This window comes from Schistocerca cancellata, chromosome 4 (genome assembly GCF_023864275.1).
Source record: "Schistocerca cancellata isolate TAMUIC-IGC-003103 chromosome 4, iqSchCanc2.1, whole genome shotgun sequence".
In the NCBI taxonomy this organism is placed as follows: Eukaryota; Metazoa; Arthropoda; class Insecta; order Orthoptera; family Acrididae; genus Schistocerca; species Schistocerca cancellata.
Window position 1 is genome coordinate 806,971,556 of NC_064629.1, and position 24,779 is coordinate 806,996,334.

At 44.8% G+C, this 24,779-nt stretch overlaps 1 protein-coding gene across 1 annotated transcript in view; it reads right to left on the bottom strand.

The window, feature by feature from the left end:
- The window catches only part of LOC126184443 (nose resistant to fluoxetine protein 6-like), a 223,761-nt gene that overhangs the window by 37,957 nt on the left and 161,025 nt on the right, over positions 1 to 24,779 (bottom strand). Inside the window, exons 12-13 of the mRNA XM_049926833.1 lie at positions 13,124 to 13,219; positions 10,869 to 10,998 (exon numbers count right to left, since the gene is read on the bottom strand). Of these exons, the coding sequence (XP_049782790.1) occupies positions 10,869 to 10,998; positions 13,124 to 13,219 (226 nt within the window). The remainder of the gene's footprint in view (positions 1 to 10,868; positions 10,999 to 13,123; positions 13,220 to 24,779) is intronic.

Sequence of the window (24,779 nt, forward strand, 5' to 3'; positions counted from 1 at the left end):
TTTGACAGAAAACGAGAGCATTGCAGATATTCATAGGCGCCTGCAGAATGTCTAAGCGACCTGGCAGTAAACAAAAGCACGGTGAGTCGTTGGGCGAGAGCTGTCCGGTCTCTCGCGTGCCGGCCGACCATACACAGCTGTGACTCCTGCAGTGTTGGAACGTGCGGACACTCTCATTCTAGGTAATCGACAGATAACAATCAAACACCTCGCTACACAACTGAACGTCCCTGTTGATAGTGTTGGCACACTTGTCCACCAGTTGGGGTACTCAAAGATATGTGGCCGCTGGCTTCCTCGCTGCCTAAGAGAAGATCATAAAGAGCAGTGAAAGACCAACTGTGCGGAGGTGCTTGCACATTACGAGGCTGATAGTGACACTATTTTGTGGAACACCGTTACAGGATAAGAAAAATGGGTTCTTCATTTCGAACCGGAATGAAAACGGCAGTCGATAGAGTGGAGCCACACCACCTCTCCTCCAAAGAAAAAGTTCTAAACCGCACTCTCAGCAGGTAGGGTCTTGGCGACTGTCTTTTGGGATTCTGAAGGGGTTATTCCATTTGTCTCTAACGTAGGTGAGACCTAAACCACCTCTTGTTTCGGGTAGTCACGGTTTCATAATCTACCCTAAAGATTCGCCCTCTCCATATGAACCACGCTAGAGCAGATTCAATTCGTTCCCCCATTCTTGAAGGCAAAGGGAAAATACTTGCGAGGTAGTACACCTTAGGAAGTATAGCAAGATTTATCAGTGTATCATATCTAGAGAATGGGTGGAATTCTCTCGTAATACCGCCCGGAGACAGTTGAGCTTAATTTACCAATTCCAGGCCTCTGTCTTGACAGGACATTTGCTAAACCGTATCCCCAGAAGTTTGATAGTATCCGCTTGTTCTACTGGTCCTGTTTCAACGAATCCTATCCCTCTGCCTAACTGTAAAATGCTAGATTTACTTTCATTAATTTTAGCTCCAGAACAAGAACTATATGTCTGAATCACGTCCTGTATCTTCATAACATCGGTCGGAACAGTCAGATACACGGCTAGGTCATCAGCATAACATCTGAAGACGAATTTGTTGCCTCCGATTTCAGTTCCAGGGAGCTCGACAAGTAATGACCGTAGAAGAGGCTCGATTGATAACGAGAACAGCAGCATCGAGAGGGGGCAGCCTTGTCGTATTGACACTAGGATGGGAATTCGCACTGTGCATTGTCCATTGACAAGAATTCTTGAAGTTGCATGAGTGTATAATCTCCTGATGATATCGATGAAAGAAGGTTTAATTCCCATTTTCGACATGACACGTAGCAGGTAGTTGTGACGGACCCTGTCAAACGCTTTGTCCATGTCCAACGCCATGATGGCCACTCTGCAGTTGGACGCCGAGGCGACAGCCGTTACATCCCAGTATTCTGCCAGCGCTTGCTGTATTGTCCTCCTTGGGACGGCACACGACTGGTATTGACCGATGAGGTCACCAGCAATGGTGTTCAATCGACTAAGCAATACCCTAGCAACTATCTTATAGTCAGCGGATACGAGCGATATAGGATGCATGGTTTTCAAATCTTTAGTGCATCCACTTTTAGGAACCAACACTATTAGCTCTTCTAAAAGCTCACAAGGAATAGTGGCAGACGTAGGTAGTTCGTTGAACACTTCAGGCAGCGTACTACCGATTAAATTCCAGTACTTTAGGTAAAATTCTACGGGTACCCCATCGGGTCCAGGGGATTTGTTCCTCGGGCTTCCTTTCAACGCTTCGTACAGTTCTTCTGTAGTGATAGGAGCTTCCAGTTCTGCGTTTTCTGCATCCGTCACAGTCGAGTCAACGTAGTTTAAAAAGGCCTCACAATTGTCGTTGTCGCTCCTTCAGCATATGGTCTCGTGAAATAATCATGGGCAAACTTTTTGATGTCCTGCTGGTGGAAAGTTGGATTCCATCATCATTTCGGAGAGAACTTATGTGCAGCCGGCTTCCTCTTTTCAATTCGGCCAGAAGGTGGAAAAGCGCAGTTTTTTCATTCTCAAGGCCGCTGTTGTCTCTCGATCTTATTTTAACTCCCTCTATTTGCTGGCGTTTCAGAGCAGTTATTTTGGCCTTAATTCATTTTATTCTCATGGTGTGAGGTGATACATTGGCGGCATCTGAGTATAGTTTCCTTAGGTACTGGAAGTAGAATTCCTCTGTGTGTCTTTCCCACTCTTTCTTTTCAAAAGCGTTGTGTTTGAGTAAAGTTCGTATTTTAGGTTTCGCATGTGTTACCCACCATTCCATTTTAGTTCCGTAGCGTCGTATATTCCTTCAGCACATTTCCCAACCCCGCGTTAACTCGTGCTCAATTCCAGTGCGCATCAGGTGTGAGATATAGAACTTCCAGACACCTCTACCCCGAAATGTCCTTTGCCTGGGCATGTTAATCGTAGCCACAACTGCCAAATGATCAGAAAAAGTCACTGGAGAAGTTTCAACGCTGAGAACACTATTTTTTATACGACGAGAGGCGTAGATGCGGTCTATCCTACACATGGAATGGCCAGTAATACAAGTGAACCCTGGGTTCGCTCTAGGCTGGCTTTGCAAGGTGTCGATGGGCTGCAGTCTGTTCACTAAGTCTCCCAGTTCCAGGCATATGTTAGGATTGGGCGTTTGGTCGGCGGCGGAAAGAACACAAAAAAAATGGTTCAAATGGCTCTGAGCACTATGGGACTTAACTGCTGAGGTCATCAGTCCCCTAGAACTTAGAACTACTTAAACCTCACTAACCTAAGGACAACACACACATGCATGCCCGAGGCAGGATTCGTACCTGCAACCGTAGCGGTCGCGCAGTTCCAGACTGTAGCGCCTCGAACCGCTCGGCTACACCAGCCGGCGGAGAGAACACTGTTAAGGTCACCAGCAAGGAGGATGTTCTCGTTCGCGGGAGTGATTAACTCAACTGTACTTTCCTGAAATAAGGTAGATCGATCCAGTTTGGCTTGCGAACCGTACGGAGCGTAAATACACTCCTGGAAATTGAAATAAGAACACCGTGAATTCATTGTCCCAGGAAGGGGAAACTTTATTGACACATTCCTGGGGTCAGATACATCACATGATCACACTGACAGAACCACAGGCACATAGACACAGGCAACAGAGCATGCACAATGTCGCCACTAGTACAGTGTATATCCACCTTTCGCAGCAATGCAGGCTGCTATTCTCCCATGGAGACGATCGTAGAGATGCTGGATGTAGTCCTGTGGAACGGCTTGCCAACCCATTTCCACCTGGCGCCTCAGTTGGACCAGCGTTCGTGCTGGACGTGCAGACCGCGTGAGACGACGCTTCATCCAGTCCCAAACATGCTCAATGGGGGACAGATCCGGAGATCTTGCTGGCCAGGGTAGTTGACTTACACCTTCTAGAGCACGTTGGGTGGCACGGGATACATGCGGACGTGCATTGTCCTGTTGGAACAGCAAGTTCCCTTGCCGGTCTAGGAATGGTAGAAGGATGGGTTCGATGACGGTTTGGATGTACCGTGCACTATTCAGTGTCCCCTCGACGATCACCAGTGGTGTACGGCCAGTGTAGGAGATCGCTCCCCACACCATGATGCCGGGTGTTGGCCCTGTGTGCCTCGGTCGTATGCAGTCCTGATTGTGGCGCTCACCTGCACGGCGCCAAACACGCATACGACCATCATTGGCACCAAGGCAGAAGCGACTCTCATCGCTGAAGACGACACGTCTCCATTCGTCCCTCCATTCACGCCTGTCGCGACACCACTGGAGGCGGGCTGCACGATGTTGGGGCGTCAGCGGAAGACGGCCTAAGGGTGTGCGGGACCGTAGCCCAGCTTGATGGAGACGGTTGCGAATGGTCCTCGCCGATACCCCAGGAGCAACAGTGTCCCTAATTTGCTGGGAAGTGGAGGTGCGGTCCCCTACGGCACTGCGTAGGATCTTACGGTCTTGGCGTGCATCCGTGCGTCGCTGCGGTCCGGTCCCAGGTCGACGGGCACGTGCACCTTCCGCCGACCACTGGCGACAACATCGATGTACTGTGGAGACCTCACGCCCCACGTGTTGAGCAATTCGGCGGTACGTCCACCCGGCCTCCCGCATGCCCACTATACGCCCTCGCTCAAAGTCCGTCAACTGCACATACGGTTCACGTCCACGCTGTCGCGGCATGCTACCAGTGTTAAAGACTGCGATGGAGCTCCGTATGCCACGGCAAACTGGCTGACACTGACGGCGGCGGTGCACAAATGCTGCGCAGCTAGCGCCATTCGACGGCCAACACCGCGGTTCCTGGTGTGTCCGCTGTGCCGTGCGTGTGATCATTGCTTGTACAGCCCTCTCGCAGTGTCCGGCGCAAGTATGGTGGGTCTGACACACCGGTGTCAATGTGTTCTTTTTTCCATTTCCAGGAGTGTATTAATAAGGTGAGCGGTGTCTGTTTCGACAGAAATTCCTCTTCCACTTGCTAACTTTTTAACACCTCTAGGTATAATCCCGTACTTGAATAACGTGGCAGTGCCGCTATTGAGGATAGCATTGTATCCTGCGATATGTTCCACTCCGTCCATACACACTTCTTGCAACATGACTAAGTCTATATCGAAAGCAAATATAAAATCACATAGGCATTCAGTTTTTGTCAAACTAGTGATTCTGTTAATGTTATCTGTAGCTGTACTATGCGATTGTAGATCAGTGCTACTACACATTTCTGTCAGGCTTCGATTCACAGTTGTGTGTTAATAGAAGTTATCTTCCACGTCTGCATCAGCTCCACCGAGCTTCAACGGCTCGCGTCCGCCGCCGTGTGTTGCCGGCGGATTACACTCCTCCAAACCCCCATGTCAAGGTGAGTTGTCCTGTGCTGTTGCAGACACCTCCATACTGTTAGGAGCGAGATTGTCAGTACGGCAATCACTATGTTCTGTGCCAAAAGTCACGCATTCGCGGCTTTGCGATTTGTTACGAAACTTTTCTCAGGTGACGATAGATTCAGCGTCTGCTGCTTGCGATGGGGCGTCTCGTGTTGGACGGAGTCCCTCTCCTCCTATTCTTCGTGCCTTACCTTCAGGTGTTGCTGCCATTGCTTGGTTTTGAGTACCGACTTCCTTATCCTCCTCCCATGCCCCTAGATTGTTGGCTTTCCGTGGTTCTTTTATCCCCTTCGGTGCGTCTGTAGGTTGGTTGTTCGTGTTTGCTGTCTTTTTGAATCATTTTGGTGTTTGTGGATTCCTCTAATTTTCCTGTTCCTCGATCTGACGGTACTGTCCTTCGTGATTTCTTAGACATTTGTTGATGTTCGCCGGCCGGTTTGGCCGAGCTGTTATAGGCGCTTCAGTCTGGAACCGTGCGACCGCTAAGGTCGCAGGTTCGAATCCTGCCTCGGGCATGGATGTGTGTGATGTCCTTAGGTTAGTTAGGTTTAAGTAGTTCTAAGTTCTAGGGGACTGATGACCTCAGATGTTGAGTCCCATAGTGCTCAGAGCCATTTGACCCATTTTTTTTTTTTGTTGATGTTCTTCTTGGCGGTCCGATGGCATGTCATGTAGTTTCTGTCGTACCTGCTGCGCTTTTTCTCTCAAGGTGGGCACAATTTTTTCAGCTCCCTGATGGGCAATCATGCGTTTTTTGTTTTCCTTTTCGGTGGCGGAGCTTGCTGGTATTTCGTCGTTTGTCATTTGTGCTTCAATTTCATGTGAAGACTGCTTCTCGATGTTCGGAGCTACGGTCGTACCAATGTCTGCCTCACTGCCTCGTTCAGTGCCAAAGGCGTGAGCTGTAATTGTATCTTCTAGACTTTCTTCTGCGGTGGTCGTTCTCGTTCGAGTGTCCTCTTCGGCGTGGCCCGTAGTGTTATCAATAACTGCCTGTGATGTCGTAGCTGCCGTTCTACGAGCTGCTGCGACGCGCGTTACCGGTAGCTGTGGCATAGTGGGTGGAACAGGCGCCTCCCCTGTCGGTAGTTGTGTCGCTCGGCGCTGCAGACACCGAGCGCGTACGTGTCCTGTGAAGTCACGTTCTTGGCTGCCCCTCATAAATAACAATGGCCCAATATCCACAGACGTTAACATAGGAGGGAGTGTGCTTCATCAAGTCAATTTTAACCTGCCGCACACCATTTATGACCGGGAATTTATGTGCACCGGACCACTTCTCAGCAATGTTATTTAGAATGGTGCCATAAGGCTCCCACACTGCATTAATCTGCTCTGAGGTTATTTCAAATGGTAGTTCGAAAACTCTAATTCTTCTGTGATTCTTGAGTTTCTCCCGGCGTATTTGATAATCATAATATCCACGGGTGTGCTGCCGGTCTATATTGTCCAACGGGCACAATATTTCGGCGATCATACATGTCGCCATCATCAGGTGAACTGACGGACTGAGCTCCTGTGAACGTGCCGGCACGGAGATCCGTACGCTATGGCTGCTCAGAGGGAACTGGGTTCGGTCGCGGCGGCGGCCGATTTAAATACCCTCCGCCCGCGGCGCGCTCCCTCCGCCGTCCGCGCCCCGGTCGCGCGGTGGAACAGATTGCGACGGCGTCTGAGATGACGTCGGTGTGATGGCTCTGTCCGCCGTGGTCGTCACAACTATACGTTTGCTCGATTTACTCTTGATTAACCCGATCGCTGGTTCCCAAGCCTTGCTAAGATTATAGCCACAGTCACGGTTTATGAGGTCGTCATTGGTGCGAATTTCGATGGCCTCTCTAACAACGCTGTCCCAGTATCTCGACGTCTGTACCAGAATCCTCGTGCGGTCATACTCCATGGCGTGATTTTCCGACAAACAATGTTCAGCGACCGCCGACTTGCTCGGATACATCAGTCGAGTGTGCCTCTGGTGTTCACGGCATCGATCCTCGACGGTACGCATCGTCTGACCAATATACGACTTGCCACATTGACACGGAATCTGGTACACGCCGGCCTTCCTCAAACCGAGGTCATCTTCGGCGCTCCGCACCAGTGCACGAGTTTTATTTGGAGGACAAAACACAGTTCCGACTTGGTGTTTCTTCAGAATGCGGGCGATTTTCCCCGAGAGTGCGCCTGTGTATGGAATAAATGCAGTGCCTACCTCCTCCCTCGTGACTTCATCCATCTCAACAGGTTGTGCTGCAGTGGTTGGGCGGAGAGCACGTTGAATCTGCCACTCTGAGTACCCATTTTTTTCGAAATACAGTTCTCAGGTGTTCCAATTCCTGGGGTAGACTGCGTCAGAGATAGTGCGCGCCCTATGTACTAGAGTTTTAAGTACCCCGTTCCTCTGTGAAGGGTAGTGGCAGCTGTCTGCGTGCAAATACAGATCAGTGTGCGGTGTCTTCCAATACACCCCATGACCTAGGGTGCCGTCAGCCCTTCTCTTGACCAAGACGTCAAGGAAAGGTAATTTACCCTCCGTTTCAGTCTCCATAGTGAATTTGATGTTGGGGTGTATGGAGTTTAGATGTGTAAGGAAGTCACATCCTCCAGCGTGAGTAAATTTGTGGTAAGATCTTGTGGGACCAAACTGTTTAAGTCATCGGTCCCTAAGCTTACACATTACAACACACACACCCATGCCTGAGGCAGGACTCGAACTTCCGACGGAGCTACTGATCGACAGATGAATTCCAATATTATCCTCAGCTGTGCACAATTATAGTCAAACATAAGCTTCAAAGTATGTTTTCTTACAGGCTCTGCCATTAGAAATCGAATCTGCTCTGCGCGAATAAGTTACGAACGCTCTACGGCGTTACACTCACCGACAACAGCGCACGGCCGCTAGCAGCGGAGACGAAAACACGACTCACTTCCGCACGCTACGGCCGCCAAGGTCCGTCTGCCGCTGAGCCAAACACCCCTTTATGAACCCATTGTCACAAAAATGGTTCAAATGGCTCTTAGCACTATGGGACTTAACATCTGAGGTCGTCACTCCCCTAGAACTTAGAACTACGTAAACCTAACTAACTTAAGGACATCACACACATCCATGCCCGAGGCAGGATTCGAACCTGCGACTGTAGCAGTCGCGCGGTTCCGGGCTGAAGCGACTAGAGCCGCTCGGCCACAGCAGCCAGCTCATTGTCACAGGGACAATTGATAAGATGCACATGATGATAGATTTGTATCAAAATTTCTTTTATTTCCTAAACGCTTGGCCATCTGAATTTCCCACTTGGGGCACTATCATCCCATCATGTACCATGAGTTTGGACGAATTCGGCGATGACGATTAGGCGTCCTCTCCTTGTAAGAGGCACAGGGCATAGGTACTGTGTCCCTTGCGTATGCAGTGCGTGTTGCCTGCAATCCAATCATCTGCTCGTGACAACCTGTGGCAGAGCCCCGCACTTGCTCCGAGATGTTCTATCACAACAAGAACTGCTGTTGACTGCATGTGCTGTGTGCAGTTCGGAGTTCGGTACTCTTACGTAGCTGCCGCTGCCTGAGATGAAACAGTTGTGTGTTCATGGACACCGGGCATCGCACTCAAGACCAGATTTTTTTTGAGTCATCGGTCCTCTGACTGGTTTGATGCGGCCGACTACGGATTCCTCTCCTGTGCCAACCTCTTCATCTCAGTGTAGCACTTGCAACATACGCCCTCAGTTATCTGCAGGATGTGTTCCAATCTCTGTCTTCCTCCACAGTTCTTACTCTCTCCAGCTCCCTCTAGTACCATGGAAGTCATTTCCTGGTGTCTTAACAGATGTCCTATCATCCTGTTCCTTCTCCTTGTTAGTGTTTTCCACATATTTCTTTCCCACAGGACGAAATCGATTGGCATGATGTCAAGTGACCGTCATGGCCATGGAACAGGGCCGCCTCTCCCAAAAACTAGCGTGTATATTATGCCCGTAGAATATCACGATGACTTTCTGTTCGAACGAATACAGGCGTCATGAAATGCCTTTTAAACAATTCCTGGAATCTTCCGATAGTCCACCAGGCAATGCATCGGCGTTGCAAAGCCTGTAATCAGGCGAGAGGTCGCCATTTTGAGCACCTGCTTTAAGTTCATACGTGGACGTTTTGATGTAACAAGAGCTAGGTGGACTTCATTTACAGTATAAGACCGGAGCAAACGTTTCGTAAATCAACGTGGTGCTTCCTTTTCCTTACTTGTATTCAGTTTCGCTCTTATTTATTTCTTTCAATGTTCTGCAGCAAACATCAGGGAGTGTATTAGCCGCAACATACTTTAAATTAAGATTTCCGTTAACGAATTTATTTTATTCTGGAGCGTCGCTTCTTTATAAGACGCGCTTTTTTCGTGTTTTGTCCTCGTAGCCAAAGTGGACAGTAGCTCCGAGGGGAAGTGGATTGTTGTGGTAAAACTGTATTGTCTGTCAGTGTTTCAAGTAGAGGACGTGCCTCGCTGTCAGTTAGAAGTTAATCTGTGGGTTTTATTTCGAGGAAATTATCCCGATATTCCCGAGAGATTTTGTTTAAATCATCGGAAAAGTTACTTCCCTCGTAGCAGAGGCTACGGATAAATTTTAGCACATAGAAGATTTGTAGTAAGAAATAATCATAAGGGAGGAAAATTACGAGGAGATCTCATAGGAATAATCGAGCTGTCTACATTGAATTCGGGACCCCTGGATGAATGAGATTTCACCGAACTTGAATGGTCCACTGCCAGGTGTGATGCGTTTCCATACTACCCCAGTAAACTGATAGGCTGATTTTCAACAAGAAAATCTTAAGAATGAGTGTCTCTAAGAGGGGACAGATATTTTAGTAATTAATCAGGAACTTTAATTTTTCTTGGCTTGCTACTTTCACACGGAGCAGATGACTGTACTGTAGGCAACACACACTACAGGGTGCCTATGCCCTACCGCCTCTCAAGGGCATAACCAATGATAAAAATGCTTTGAAACACCCTGTATAAGTTATTTATAGGCCTCTTTTATCATACGCATAGAAAATTGGAGTTTGACAAAACGAGATGAAGAAGCACTAAGGCTACCGAAGAGTAAAAAAGTCAAAATGGTTGGGGTAGTAAAGGACGTTGTCAATGGTGAATATCGAATCCAAAATAAAAAAAGAAACATAGAACTATATCAGCTGATTAAAGAACCTTACATTGCAAGAAAGGTAAACGTAAGAGGGATTAAACGAACTGGTCGTGTAATTAGAACATTGTGGTAGAAGAAATTTCAGGAAGAAGAAAACCATTAGGACGACAAGGAATGACATTTGTAGTTAACATGAAAAAGGGCCAAAAATTTATAGAAATTAGAAACTGGAAAAGCTATGCCAAAGAAAGACAAGTCGTCAAAATATTTTCAAGTTAGCAGCAGAGAGCTTACATGTCTTGTAATTGCTTTATAACAATAATAATAAAATATCGTTTGACAGATACCGGCATCCTGCTATGAATAATGTCATAATTACTTCAACTGATAAACATATAATTCCATAATAATTTTTGTTGACTGTGTTCCACAGCTTTGATAAATCTTAGAAATAACATATTGCAACACTTTAAACTGCTGTGTAATTCATTAGTAATTGTGCGACTAGTTTCGGTCAGAGACGATTTTCCAAGACGAATTTTGTCAATAGTAGGTGTTGGTTGTATATATCATGAAACAAATGTCAAAAAAATAATATTTATAAATAATATTTTTACATTTTTTGTGATGTGTATATGTAACACCTGCTATTAAGAAAAAAATGTTCTGTAAAATGGTTTCTGACCAAAACCGGTTCAACAGTTAGAAATAAATTATACAATAGCTTCACGTGCTACAATATGTTATTTCTGAGACATAATCCTAATTTGATACTAGACGCATTTCTTGATTTACAGGATACTCTGATGCCACAGCGCAGCTTCTCACCTTAGGTATGCGAATTTTGCAGTTAGTCCTGTTCAGCAGATATCCGACGCACATCCCAATAACGTAAGGTCCCAGCCTGGTCCAGGGCTTATCGTACAGCTCGTCGAATAGACCGAGAGGTTGATCTATGCTGAAAAAAGATGTTCTTGAGGTAGCTGCATAAATAACAGATTATTTTGAGCAATAAATGAGACACTGTGTCTAACAATGGAGAGATTTAAAGCAGGATAGCCCCAGCATCAAAAAATTACGTGGTCCATTGTTAGCATCTAGGCTATTTTCTCATTAATACTTCTTCTCAGGAAGTCAGAAAAGTTATAACTTGTTTGTCTCGGAATGAATATCCGTCGATGGTTTCCAGACACTATTTTTAGTGCATAAAGTGAGGGTATATTACCAGTATTTGCGATATGAAGTGAATGACAAATATTTTCTATGACAGTTTCTTTTTATAGTTTCTCCCTTCATTTAAGAACGTAAGTCTTGGAAGAGCCATGTTGGACCAGTATTTTTCGTACGATTAGAAACAGGAGCAGTTAATGAATTGCACCACAACTTGGACAGTGAGTTTATTTTTTATTATTTTAAATATGCTGCTTTCAGATAAATGATACATTGAAAAGACAGTCAAAAGGTGAAATTTTGTTAATTATTACAAAGATATCTAGAACCATTTCCGTAATCTTGAAGCCAACGTACTAAATTCACTGCCGAGCCAAGACATTATGACCACCTGCTTAATAGCTAGTTTGTCCGTTTTTAGGACGAAATACATTACTGATTCTGTTTATCGGCGATCGGACAGTTTGTTGGTAGGTTTGTGGAGGTATGTGGCTTTAGATGTGTACGCACAGGTCACGTAATTTCGCATAAATAACGGGCAGCTGATTTGCGTACGCGGTGATGGTGCCCGATAGCGACCCAGATGAGTTCCATAGGATTTACGGCTGGTGAATTTGGTCCCGGAGATATCAACGTGAGTTCACTGTAATGCTCCCCAAACCACTCTAGCTCGGTTCTGGCTCCGGGACACGGGCAATTATATTGCTGAAAGATGACATCGCCGTCGAGGAAGACATCGAGCATGAAGTGATGCAGTTGGTTCGCAGCTGTCAGTGTGTCTTGGATTACTACCACAGGTCCCATGCAAGCGCAAGAGAATGTTTTCCATAGCATAATACTGCTCCCGCCAGCCTGCGTCCGTGGCACGCTGCACGTTTCGAGCAGCTGTTCATCCCGATGACGGCGTTTCTGGAGACGACCAGCGACCATTGATCGACCGTCGAATCCCAATGTCCCCGTGCCCACTGCAGTCGTAATTGACGATGTCGTTGGGTCAAAATGTGAACACGTACGGGTGGTCTACTGCGGAGCTCCATGTTCAACAATGTACGATGAACGGTGCGCTCCGGAACACTTGTGCGTGCAACAGCATTGTGTTCTTTCGCATAGACGTCACAGATCACCATCTATCCTACTTTGCAAGGCAGACAAGCCTCCGAACCCCACGTTCTGTGAAGAGTCGTGGACGTCCAACCATTTAGTGCCAAGTGGTAGTTTCCCTGTCCTACCTCTTTCCGTAGATACGACAGTAGCACGTGAACATTCGACCAGCTTCGCCGTTTTCGAGATACTCGTTCACAGGCTCTACGTAATAATAATCTGCCCTTTGTGAGAATCCATTATTTCAATGGATTTTCCCATTTATAGCCCGTATTCTCACTAGGGTGATCTCCCGTCCATGTCTTCTCCGCTTACACACTTTTGTTACCGCTTTAAGTGCCAACAGCGTCACCAGGCAGCTTTCATCGTAGCGGTGGGCAGTGGTCATAATATTTTGGCTTCTCAGAGTATTAGTAGGTGCCGTGCTTGATGTATATAAAACAAGTAGCCAGATGGGTTAATTATACGTAAATCTATCAGAACAAACATTTCTTACAATCAAAAAAATGTGAAACTTCCTGGCAGATTAAAACTGTGTGCCGGACCGAGACTCGAAATCTGGACCTTCGCCTTTCGCGGGCAAGTGCTCTACCAACTGAGCTACCCAAGCACGTGAGTCGTGAGGACGGGGCGTGAGTCGTGCTTGGGTAGCTCAGTTGATAGAGCACTTGCCCGCGAAAGGCGAAGGTCCCGAGTTCGAGTCTCGGTCCGGCACACAGTTTTAATCTGCCAGGAAGTTTCATATCAGCGCACACTCCGCTGTAGAGTGAAAATTTCATTCTAAAAAAATGTGGATCTCTAACTTTCCTTACCTAGGTGTGTGATTCGTGTTAAGTGTAATCACCGCAGTAGTAATCCAAGAACAAACGAGCAGTGTGAACATCGTAACAACGGCTGTCTTGAAATATCTGCAACAAAGTCGAACAATGAACATAACAAAGAAAGTGAAAAATACACAATAACAAAGAAAATGGGAGAGGATACTTAAAATTATAGTAAGCGCCACGGCAAAGTTTTGAATTAGCGTGTGGTGCGCTGTGGAAAGCATGACAGCTTGCAGTATTAAGTTATGATACAAAGAAATACATCCAACTGCAAAAGTTATGGGTGATATTTCGATTAGAGCTCGCCAGATTCCGTTGAAATTCACTAGTGTCTGTGACTTTTCTCTATTGATAATGTAAGGAGAGATGGTTTCTGTAGGACAGTGACGAATAAATTTGAGACAATGGGAAGCTGGAGATGAAAGAAAAATAGAAATTGTTTTTTGCCTCAGAGCACCTAATGACGATTTGACATTCATGATCTTTCCATGAGATGTGTAATTTAATTTCTTTTTCGTCTTGCATTCCACATCCCGGGAAACGTCAGCGGGTGCTAATGGAACGTTCAACAACCAAACCGGCAATATGCTCACATTCCGACACCAGACTGTCAAATGGTCGATGGGTGAAAGTTTGTCTACGGATAAAATTAATAAAGTCTCATCCATACTCACTTTTGACCAATTCAGTAATTAAATGTTGATGATTAAAAGCTAAATACATTTATGACTCTAAAATATATGCACATTTTTCCTTGTGTTTCGTGGTGGCAGCTTTCACCGATGTGCATTCCTCTGATGGCGAACAGTGAATTCTTTCAGCCGAATATTGGTGACAACTCGTCTTACATGGGCTCTTTTAGACATTGAAAGCGTTAGAGACCTAAGATGATACATGATCGTGCAACAGCCACCCGTGAATAAACAAGATTGCTTGGAGGAGGGTCAAAGGTGAACAAATTTCTATCGAACAGATAATGGATCGCCTGAGATCGACATTTTTAGTCAATGTTTCTAAGTCATCCATTTCATTTGATCCATTACGTCGTCAAAATAGCGGACATAAACGATACACTCACTGAAATGCAGTACACTTCAAATATGCGCCTTAACAAAAATTGTGCTTATAATCATAACATCACATTCGTGGAATTCGCCAGTTCGCAACCGAATTGTCACATTTCTACCTAATCTGAACATCGTGGTGCGGCACACATCAATCTGTCACCAGAATAACCACTATGTGATCGAAAGTATCCGGACACCCCCCAAAAATACGTTTTTCGTATCAGGTGCATTGTGCTGCCACCTTCTGCCAGGTACTCCATATCAGCGACATCATTAGTCATTAGACATCGTGAGAGAGCAGGATGGGGCTCTCCGCGGAACTCACGGACTTCGAACGTGGTCAGGTGATTGAGTGTCATTTGTGTAATACGTCTGTACGCGAGATTTCCACACTCCTAAACATCCCTAGGTCCACTGTTTCCGATGTGATAGTGAAGTGGAAACGTGAAGGGACACGTACAGCACAAAAGCGTACAGGCCGACCTTGTCTGTTGACTGACAGAGACCTCCGACAGTTGAAGAAGGTCGTAAAATGAAATAGGCAGACATCTATCCAGACCATCACACAGGAATTCCAAACTGCATGAGGATCCCCTGCAAGTACTTTGATAGTTAGGTGAGAGGTGAGAAACCTTGGATTTCATGGTGGAGCGGCTGTTCATAAGCCACACATCATGCCGGTAAATGCCAAACGACGCCTCGCTCGGTGTAAGGAGCGTAAACATTGGACGATTGAACAGTGGAAAAAAGGTTGTGTGGAGTGAAGAATCACGGTACACAATGTGGTGATCCGATGACAGGGTGTGGGTATGGCGAATGCCCGGTGAACGTCATCTGTCAGCGTTTGTAGTGCTAACAGTAAAATTCAGAGGCGGTGGTGTTATCGTGTGATCGTGTTTTTCATAGAGTAGACTTGCAGCCCTTGTTGTTTTGTGTGGCACTATCACAGCACAGGCCTACATTGATGTTTCAAGCACCTTCTTGCTTCCCACTGTTGAACAGCAATTCGGGGATGGCGATTGCATCTTTCAACACGTTCGAGCACCTGTTCATAATGCACGGCTTGTGGCGGAGTGGTTACACTACAATAACATCCTTGTAATGGACTGGCCTGCAGGGAGTCCTGACTTGAATCCTATATAACGCCTTTGAGATGTTTTGGAACGCCAACTACGTGCCAGGGCACACCGACCGACATCGATACCTCTCCTCAGTGCAGCACTCCGTGAAGAATGGGCTGCCATTCGCCAAGAAACCTTCCAGCACCCGATTGAACGTGTGCCTGCGAGTGTGGAAGCTGTCATCAAGACTAAGAATGGGCCAACACCATATTGAATTTCAGCATTACCGATGGAGGGCGCCACAAACTTGTAAGTTATTTTTAGCCAGGTGTCCGGATACTTTTCATCTCATGGCGTATATTCCACAAAATAATGTAGAAACAAAATAAATATTTTCAAAGTTCTGTTCTATCTCCATTAGCGCACTACGTCGTCATGCATCACATCTTAACCTTATGCGTTAAAGCCGACATCCGATACCGATAATTCAACCAACTTCATTATGTGAAGAGACAGTTGATGTTTGAAAAGTACCCTGCAATCGTAGCCAATGATCGAAATGTATCCACATTCTTCACGCCTCATTGGTCCAGGCGAACTTGTCCGTCCTTCAAGGGTCCGATCGTAGTAGTCCTGCATCCGTGTTAACGACCGTGCCCCGTGGCGCGTGGTTAGCAAATGGAAATGTCGTGTGGCTAGGGCCTCCCGTCGGGTAGACCATTCGCCTGGTGCAGGTCTTTCGATTTGACGCCACTTCGGTGACTTGCGCGTCGATGGGGATGAAATGATGATGATTAGGAAAACACAACACCCAGTCCCTGAGCGGAGAAAATCTCCGACTCAGCCGGGAATCGAACCCGCGCCCTTAGGATTGACAGTCTGTCACGCTGACCACTCAGCTACAGGGGCGGACGGTGTGATTAGCAGAGGTACTCGTATAGGCGATTTCTCTTGCACCCCGCAGCGAAGAGGTAGGTCTGAATAACATGGCAGCTCACACATTGTTGTTCAACTGTGAATTTTCGAGAGATCGGCAGCATTGTGGACTGCCTATCCGCTGCAACAATACGAGCCACCCTTAGGAAACCCCTGGAATCCACGCGTTGTTGGACACGGCAGTGTCTGTGATACGCGAACCGAGGTATCATCGGTAGCTCTAGAATGAGATTTTCACTCTGCAGCGGAGTGGGCGCTGATATAAAACTTCCTGGCAGATTAAAACTGTGTGCTGGACCGAGACTCGAACTCGGGACCTTTGCCTTTCGCGGGAAAGTGCTCTACCAACTGAGCTACCCAAGCACGACTCACGCCCCGTCCTCACAGCTTTACTTCTACCAGTACCTCGTCTCCTAACTTCCAAACGTTACAGAAGCTCTCATTCTGAAAACATCCCCCACGCTGTGGCTAAGCCATGTCTCCGCGATGTCCTTTCTTTCAGGAGTGCTAGCTCTGCATGGTTTCGCAGGAGAGCTTCTGAAAGTTTGGAAGGTGGGAGACGAGGTACTGGCAGAAGTAAAGCTGTGAGGACGGGGCGTGAGTCGTGTTTGGGTAGCTCAGTTGGTTACCGGCATGGTAGCTCAGCGTGTTCGGTCAGAGAGCTGATTGGCCTCTGTAATAAAAAAGTCGGAGGATCAACAAACGAACTTTAACGGATGTCATGTGACGTCCGCAACGACCAAACACAACGATCAACAACGAACAAAATGAAGGAAAAAAAAAAGAGTTGGTAGAGCACTTGCCCGCGAAAGGCAAAGGTTCCGAGTTCGAGTCTCGGTCTGGCAAACAGTTTTAATCTGCAAGGAAGTTTCATATCAGCGCCCACTTCGCTGCAGAGTGAAAATCTCATTCTGGAAACATCCCCCAGGCTGTGGCTAAGCCATGTCTCCGCAATATCCTTTCTTTCAGTACTGCTAGTTCTGCATGGTTCGCAGAAGAGCTCTGTAAAGTTTGGAAGGTAGGAGACAAGGTACTGGCAGAAGTAAAGGTGTGAGGACGGGGCGTGAGTCGTTCCTGGGTAGGTCAGCTGGTAGAGCACTTGCCCGCGAAAGGCAAAATTCCCGAGTTCGAGTCTCGGTCCGGCACACAGTTTTAATCTGCCAGGAAGTTTCATCGGTAGATCTTTTTCACTGTTTCTCCAGAAATGTCAAATGCGTGCACAACTTTGGGGTTGAAATGTGCTGTGTATTTGGTATCAAACTCCTAACCTGAGCTCTCATGTCTTGCTCATCGTGTGGGGGGTTGTCACGCACTCGACCTGTGCTACACCTGTCGACAACACGGCCAATAGTCGCACTGATCTCTTTTGTTGCCAAGACGAGAGAAACGTTATACAATCTGTGATTAATTATCCGTCAGACAGATATTGTTGATGCGTTACAAGCCCAGGCTAAGATGTGTCTGTAACGTCTTCGATGCAGTCCACACACTGTTATCTGCCCTAACATCTGTATCAGAAGTTATGCAAAAAAAAAAAAAGTATTACTGAACTACTAAATGCCGTGAATGATATTCGCTGCGGAGCTCTGTTACAAATCACTATATTAGAAGAACTTATATTTTAATACTCAGAGATGAACAAGTAGATTATTAGTATTCGCCGGCATGTCACAAAGGCCTTTCAGCAGGGGGACTGATGACCTCAGATGTTAAGTCCCATAGTGCTTAGAGCCATTTGAATTTGAACCTCTCGGTGGGTAGTCTGCGGCTTGCTCAGCATCACTGAGCAGAAGTGTAGTTTGACAATATCAAGTCATGGTGTCGTAACCGATCTGAACAGTAGAAATTCTGAATCTCTGTAGGCATCACTCGTGGTGAAAAAACTCTCCTTCCTTCCTTCGGTATTACAGCTGTGTTACGTAAAAATTCACTTTTGTTACTTGGGACTCGCAGAGGAAAATATGTCCTCTAATGACGTGATTATTATGTATATCAGGCAACTACAATGCTCTTCAAATGGTTTTTATTTACATGTAACGTAAAAACACCAAACGAATGTATTATAACTTCTCTAATCATAGTTACACGACATTCGATATAAAGAGAAGACCAGGGAAAGAGAAACCAACCAATCCCCATTTTTTCAACATCTACAAGCAGAAAAACACCATGTAAAACCCATAAACGAAGCACTATAAATCCTCCATACTACGCAAAAGGAAATAGCGATATATTCACATGCATACAGCAGCGCCACAAATTTACTGAATGAAAAAACCGACCTAATGCACAAAAAGTACATAGAAAACTTTATTCACATTATAAAGCAAGAAAACGGATAAAGTAATAAATCAGAACCACTAAATAATACATATCCACGCAACAGCGATAGCAACATGAAGAGTATACAACAAAGACATAACACCAAGAAAAAATTACAAATCATTGACAATAACAAAATTATTACGAAAAAATTAAAAAAATAACACCCAAATTTCAACTAAAACTAAAACAAATTCTAGGCAAAAACATAACTAGAACAAAACATATAAAAATAATAAAAAAGCAACAAAATTTTCACACTCCACTTACTTATAATGGTAGCTATGTAAACATCTAATACCACTGATACATCTCCAACGTGTATCTAAGGAGAAACTAATAATTCTAAAAAAGGAAAGGACATTGTATCAACGATATTAACTGTAAGGTGAAAATACCGAACGAATGTATTATAACTTTTCTGATCATAGTTACAGACCATTATATTAATACCGTCACTTACTTACGTATTTACAGAGCACCTGATGATGGCAATATACCGGAAAATTTGGAAATTTGTCGTAAGTTCCTATGGGACCAAACTGCTGAGGTCATCGGTCACTAGGCTTACGCACTACTTACTCTAACTTAAACTAACTTGCGCTAAGGACAACACACACACCCATGCCTAAGGGAGGAATCGAACCTCCGACGGGGGGATTTTGACAAGGCGCCCTAGACCGCGAGGCTACCCCGCGCGGCGCAATATGCCGAGTGGGCTCATCGTCAGTGATTTATAAAATGAAAACCATTTAAAGAGCAGTGCAGCTGGCTGATATTCATATCAACAATTCACTCTCACGAATTAAATAAATATACGTTTACCGGAAGTGAGACAGGACTTGTATTACGCCCGTAATGTGGACATTGATCGAAAGTCATTGAGTGTAAAACAAAAGAGAGGATCCTAAACACAAATGCCGGCCTGTGTGGCCGTGCGGTTCTAGGCGCTTCAGTCTGGAACCGCGTGACCGCTACGGTCGCAGGTTCGAATCCTGCCTCGGGCATGGTGGTTAGTGTTTAACGTCCCGTCGACAACGAGGTCATTAGAGACGGAGAGCAAGCTCGGTTGAAGGAAGGATTGGGAAGGAAATCGGCCGTGCCCTTTCAAAGGAATCATCCCGGCATTTGCCTGAAACGATTTAGGGAAATCACGGAAAACCTAAATCAGGATGGCCGGAGACGGGATTGAACCGTCGTCCTCCCGAATGCGAGTCCAGTGTGCTACCTCGGGCATGGATGTGTGTGATGTCCTTAGGTTAGTTAGATTTAAGTAGTTCTAAGTTCTAGGGGACTGATGACCACAGATGCTAAGTCCCATAGTGCTCAGAGCCATTTGAACCATTTGAACCTAAACACAAATGAGACAAAACATCGCTGCAACACGAGACCTATGGGTGTGCGTCTGCGTTATAAGGGAATGTTTTCAGTCGTTGTTTATTGTTTGGAGTGTATAATAAATCGGCAGAAACTCTTGTTGGATTCGGTGGGTGTTGCTAGAATACTTCTGCAAACTCGTATGTAATGAAATTCCGTGATGAAGGCATGCGTGGAAGTTTCATGCGAGGAATTCAGACAACTGCTGGGTAGCTCACAGGCGAATCCCGTAGCGCGACTAAGAGTAAAAACAGAAAGCGAATTAGCTTGTGTGCCGACTCGGCGTGCTGTCCAGCGCAGCTACACCCACATACGAGTGCGGACGAAGGACGCTAGCCTGCTGGTCGTGGTGCAGCTTTGCCGTTATGGTAGAACGCCAAGCGCGCACCGTTATCTCTGTAGTCTTTCTCACGCGATTTTACAGAAACTATTGACCCCAAAAATTTGATTTTTTGCGTTACGCACAGCTTTATATGTCATCTTCATGGTGATGTGCCCATCATCTCGCTATTATTCATACTTATTGTGATATTCTCCTTTGGGTAAAGTCCGCAGCTCGTAGTGGCTAGCGTTACTGCCGCTGGATCATCGGGTCCCAGGTTTGATTCCCGGCCGGATTTGGGATTTTCTCTGCTCAGAGACTGGTTGTTTTTGTTGTCCCCATCATTTCATCATCATCATCATCATCATCATCATTCGTGACAGTGGCTACATTGGACTGTGTAAAACTAGGACTCAGTAAAAATTGGGACTTTGTTCGGGCACTGATGAGCACGCTGTTGAGCGCCCCACAAACCAAACATCAACATTATCATTTGAGTAAGTCGTTGCCTGAAACTCTGAAAAGTTTGCAATGAAAAATATGGATCACTACGATTCTGCGTTTGGTGGTGCATACACCATATATTGCTCAGAATGAAATTTAGCTACGATATTGAATTTTTCTTTAGACTTGGGAGGAGGCCTCTGTCTGTCTCCAATCTCGAGAAAATGGAATTTATGTAGCATATGCACTTCCTATCGACCCTGCCCGTGAATGAAATATTCATAACATACTTCGTATCTCCTAAACCGTACGATATACTGATAAGAGACTTTGGCAAGTGATACCACGCAAAAAGCAGAGTATTTTGCTGTATGGTTCACACACAGAAGTTTCTTATCTGCAACGAAATAGCAGAACTTATGATTTTTATTTTATTTTTTCTATGTAGGATTGTAATTTTTTTGGCTGTCTTCGACAGCTACTGAAAAACGAATTTGCTGGAATGAAAAATAAAAACGCAAAATTTCTTATATTACAATAAATGACGCAGTGAGGTTTACTTGCTTGCTTGTTTAATAAGACTGCTTGTTTAATAAGACGAGAGCTACTGCAAGGTGAGTTTGTGCAATTTATTCAGTGTTCTTACAAAAAAGAAAGAAAAGGAAAATGAAACTGTCAACAAGAGAAATGTAGCCGTTCCTCATAACTGATGAAACTTCTTCGTATGATGAATTGTTAGCGATTCAGACAAAAACAAATCGCCAATTTTGCAGCAGTTTTGGCAGCATTCTGTAATCCAGCGTATTTTTAACAGTGAATGATTGAAATGGAAACTTACCAAAGGATTTTCTCCCTGTTGTTCATCTGAGAAATATGAAAATAATTCACAGGAATTGTTCATATCCCCATTCAGAGTGAAGTGGTGAACTTCCCCATCATAATTATTTTTAATGTGTTTAAGATAGATTATACGTATTTATAGTTTATTTTAACGTCAACGAGTAGTCTCAAGCAGTTCATTAATTTTGAAACAATGTAATTTTTAGGGCCATCGGTAGCTGGTGAAACGACATTTGCTAAGTGAAGAAATTAGATGTTTATTTTCATATCGAGAATGCCTGATTTTTCCTCAGTTCCTCTCTTAATAAAGCACTGTTTAAGGAAGTGTAAGATACAGGAAGAATCAGTTGCTAAGTTTCAGTATCTCCTGTTAATTATTAAAAAGACGTTGGGTTACCAGATGACTCTGAAATTGTAACAAAAGGAACGATTCATTGTGGCGCGACTTGTTAACCTTCTCTCTTTCCGAAAAGGGTCATGAGTGGCAATTTTTATTTAAAAAAGTTAATAACTGAGATGAAAATGAATAGCCAATTCTTTAATAGTGAACAGCTGGAATTGAAATTTACCAAAGGATTTCGTTTCTACGCCTCAATAATATTTGACATATGAAAACGTACAGCAAATACCATACTATCTATCTGTTCCTATCCCTGTACAGCGTTAGGGAGTGAATCTTCTTACTACTAATATTTTTAATGCATCAGTGATATTGCCTTTCACGAATAATTGGCAAGGTTCTGCAAGTCTTCACGGCTTCAGAGTTACGAAAGGGTTTTATTGGGTCTGTTCTACTCTACAGAAAATAATGCATTATTGTTCTATTAGTAATATATAACAAACTTCGTGCCTGTGTGTCTGCGGATAAGAATGTTACAACAACACGATAATCAAATTAATTTATTAACTTATTGGGACTACTCATTAACGTTAAAATAGATCATAGGTATAGGTGACATATCTTTAATACATTAAAAGATAAATATCGTGGAGAAGTTCACCAATTCACTCTGAATGGGGATAGGAACAGAAATATGGTACACTAAATACCGCGAATTAATTTCATATTTCTCAGATGAGCAACAGGGAGAAAGTCCTTTGCTAAGTCTCCATTCCTCGAGTCACGAAAACTGACAACAACTGGGAGAGCTGTGTGCTGAACGCATGGCCCTCCATATCCGCATCCTGTTATGCCTGTGGACTGAGGATGACACGGCGGTCGGTCGGTACCACTGCGCACCAAAGCCTGTTCGGACGGAGTTTTTAAGTCATCATTCCAGACGTTCACTATTACAAATACGGCAAGTTACAGGATTCCACCAAAACCTCAACAGAATTGGCGATTTATTTGTTTCTCAATTGTTAACAGTTTCTCCTATGGAGAAGCTTCATCAGTTATGAGGAACGACTACATTTCTCTTGTTGACAGGTTTAATTCTTTTTGCAAAAACAGAGTACAAATTGCGCAAACTATTCTTGCAATAGCTATTGCGACAGAATCTTGAAACAGAGTGTCTTATTAAACAAGCAATAGGCGACCAAATCGGTCAGTATCTTACGGTAAACCTCATTGTGTCGGTTTGCTGTAATATAAGAAATTTTGATGATTTTTTTTTCATACCAGCAAATTCGCTTTTCAATAGCTGTCGAAACTGCTAAAAAAAATTACAGTTGTTGACTGAAAAATTAAAATAAAAGCCATAGGTTCTGCTATATTGCCGTAGGTATGAAAGTTCCATTTGTTAGCCATATAGCAAAATTCTCTCCTCTTTGCGTGGTATGACATACCAAAATCTCATATTGATATCTTGAATGGCTTAGGAGGTATGTTATGTATATTTCAGCCTGCGGGTTTGGCCGAGAGGTTCTAGGCGCTTCAGCGTGGAACCGAGCGACCGCTACGGTCACAGGTTCGAATCCTGCCTCGGGCATGGATGTGTGTGATGTCCTTAGGTTAGTTAAGTTTAAGTAGTTCTAAGTTCTAGGGGACTGATGACCTCAACTGTTAAGTCCTGCAGTGCTCAGAGCCATTTGAACCATTTTTTGAATATTACATTCTCGGGCGCGGGCAATCGGAAGTGTACGGGCTACATAAATTCCATTTTCTCGAGATTGGAGACAGACAGAGACCTCCTCCCAAGTCCTAATAAAAATTCAATATCTTACCCAAATTTCGTTCACAGCAACATATGGTGTAATATGCACCAAACTCAAAATCATAGTGACCCATATACAGAGTGATTCAAAAAGAATACCACAACTTTCAAAATGTGTATTTAATGAAAGAAACATAATATAACTTTCTGTTATACATCATTACAAAGAGTATTTAAAAAGGTTTTTTTCACTCAAAAACAAGTTCAGAGATGTTCAATATGGCCCCCTCCAGACACTCGAGCAATATCAACCCGATACTCCAACTCGTTCCACACTCTCGGTAGCATATCAGGTGTAACAGTTTGGATAGCTGCTGTTATTTCTCGTTTCAAATCATCAATGGTGGCTGGGAGAGGTGGACGAAACACCATATCCTTAACATACCCCCATAAGAAAAATCGCAGGGCTTCTTGGAGGCCAGTGATGAAGTGCTCTGTCACGGGCTGCCTGGCGGCCGATCCATCGCCTCGGGTAGTTGACGTTCAGGTAGTTACGGACAGATAAGTGCCAATGTGGTGGCGCTCCATCCTGCTGAAATATGAATTGTTGTGCTTCTTGTTCGAGCTGAGGGAACAGCCAATTCTCTAACATCTCCAGATACTGTAGTCCAGTTACAGTAGCACCTTCGAAGAAAAAGGGACCAAAAACTTTATTGGCTGAAATGGCACAGAAAACGTTATCCTTAGGCGAGTCACGTTCATACTGAGTTGTTTCCCGCGGATTCTCAGTGCCCCATATACAGACATTGTGACGGTTGACTTTCCCGTTAGTGTGGAAAGTTGCTTCATCACTAAACACAATCTTTGAAACGAAAGATTCATCTGTTTCCATTTGAGCAAGGATAAAATCACAGAAATCGATTCTTTTAATCTTATCAGCTGCAGACAGTGCTTGAACCAATTTCAGACGATAAGGTTTCATAGCTAACCTTTTTCGTAGGACTCTCCATACAGTTGATTGTGGAAATTGTAGCTCTCTGCTAGCTCTGCGAGTCGATTTTCCTGGGCTGCGAACAAATGCTTGCTGGATGCGTGCTACATTTTCATCACTCGTTCTCGGCCGTCCAGAACTTTTCCCTTTGCACAAACACCCATTCTCTGTAAACTGTTTATACCAAC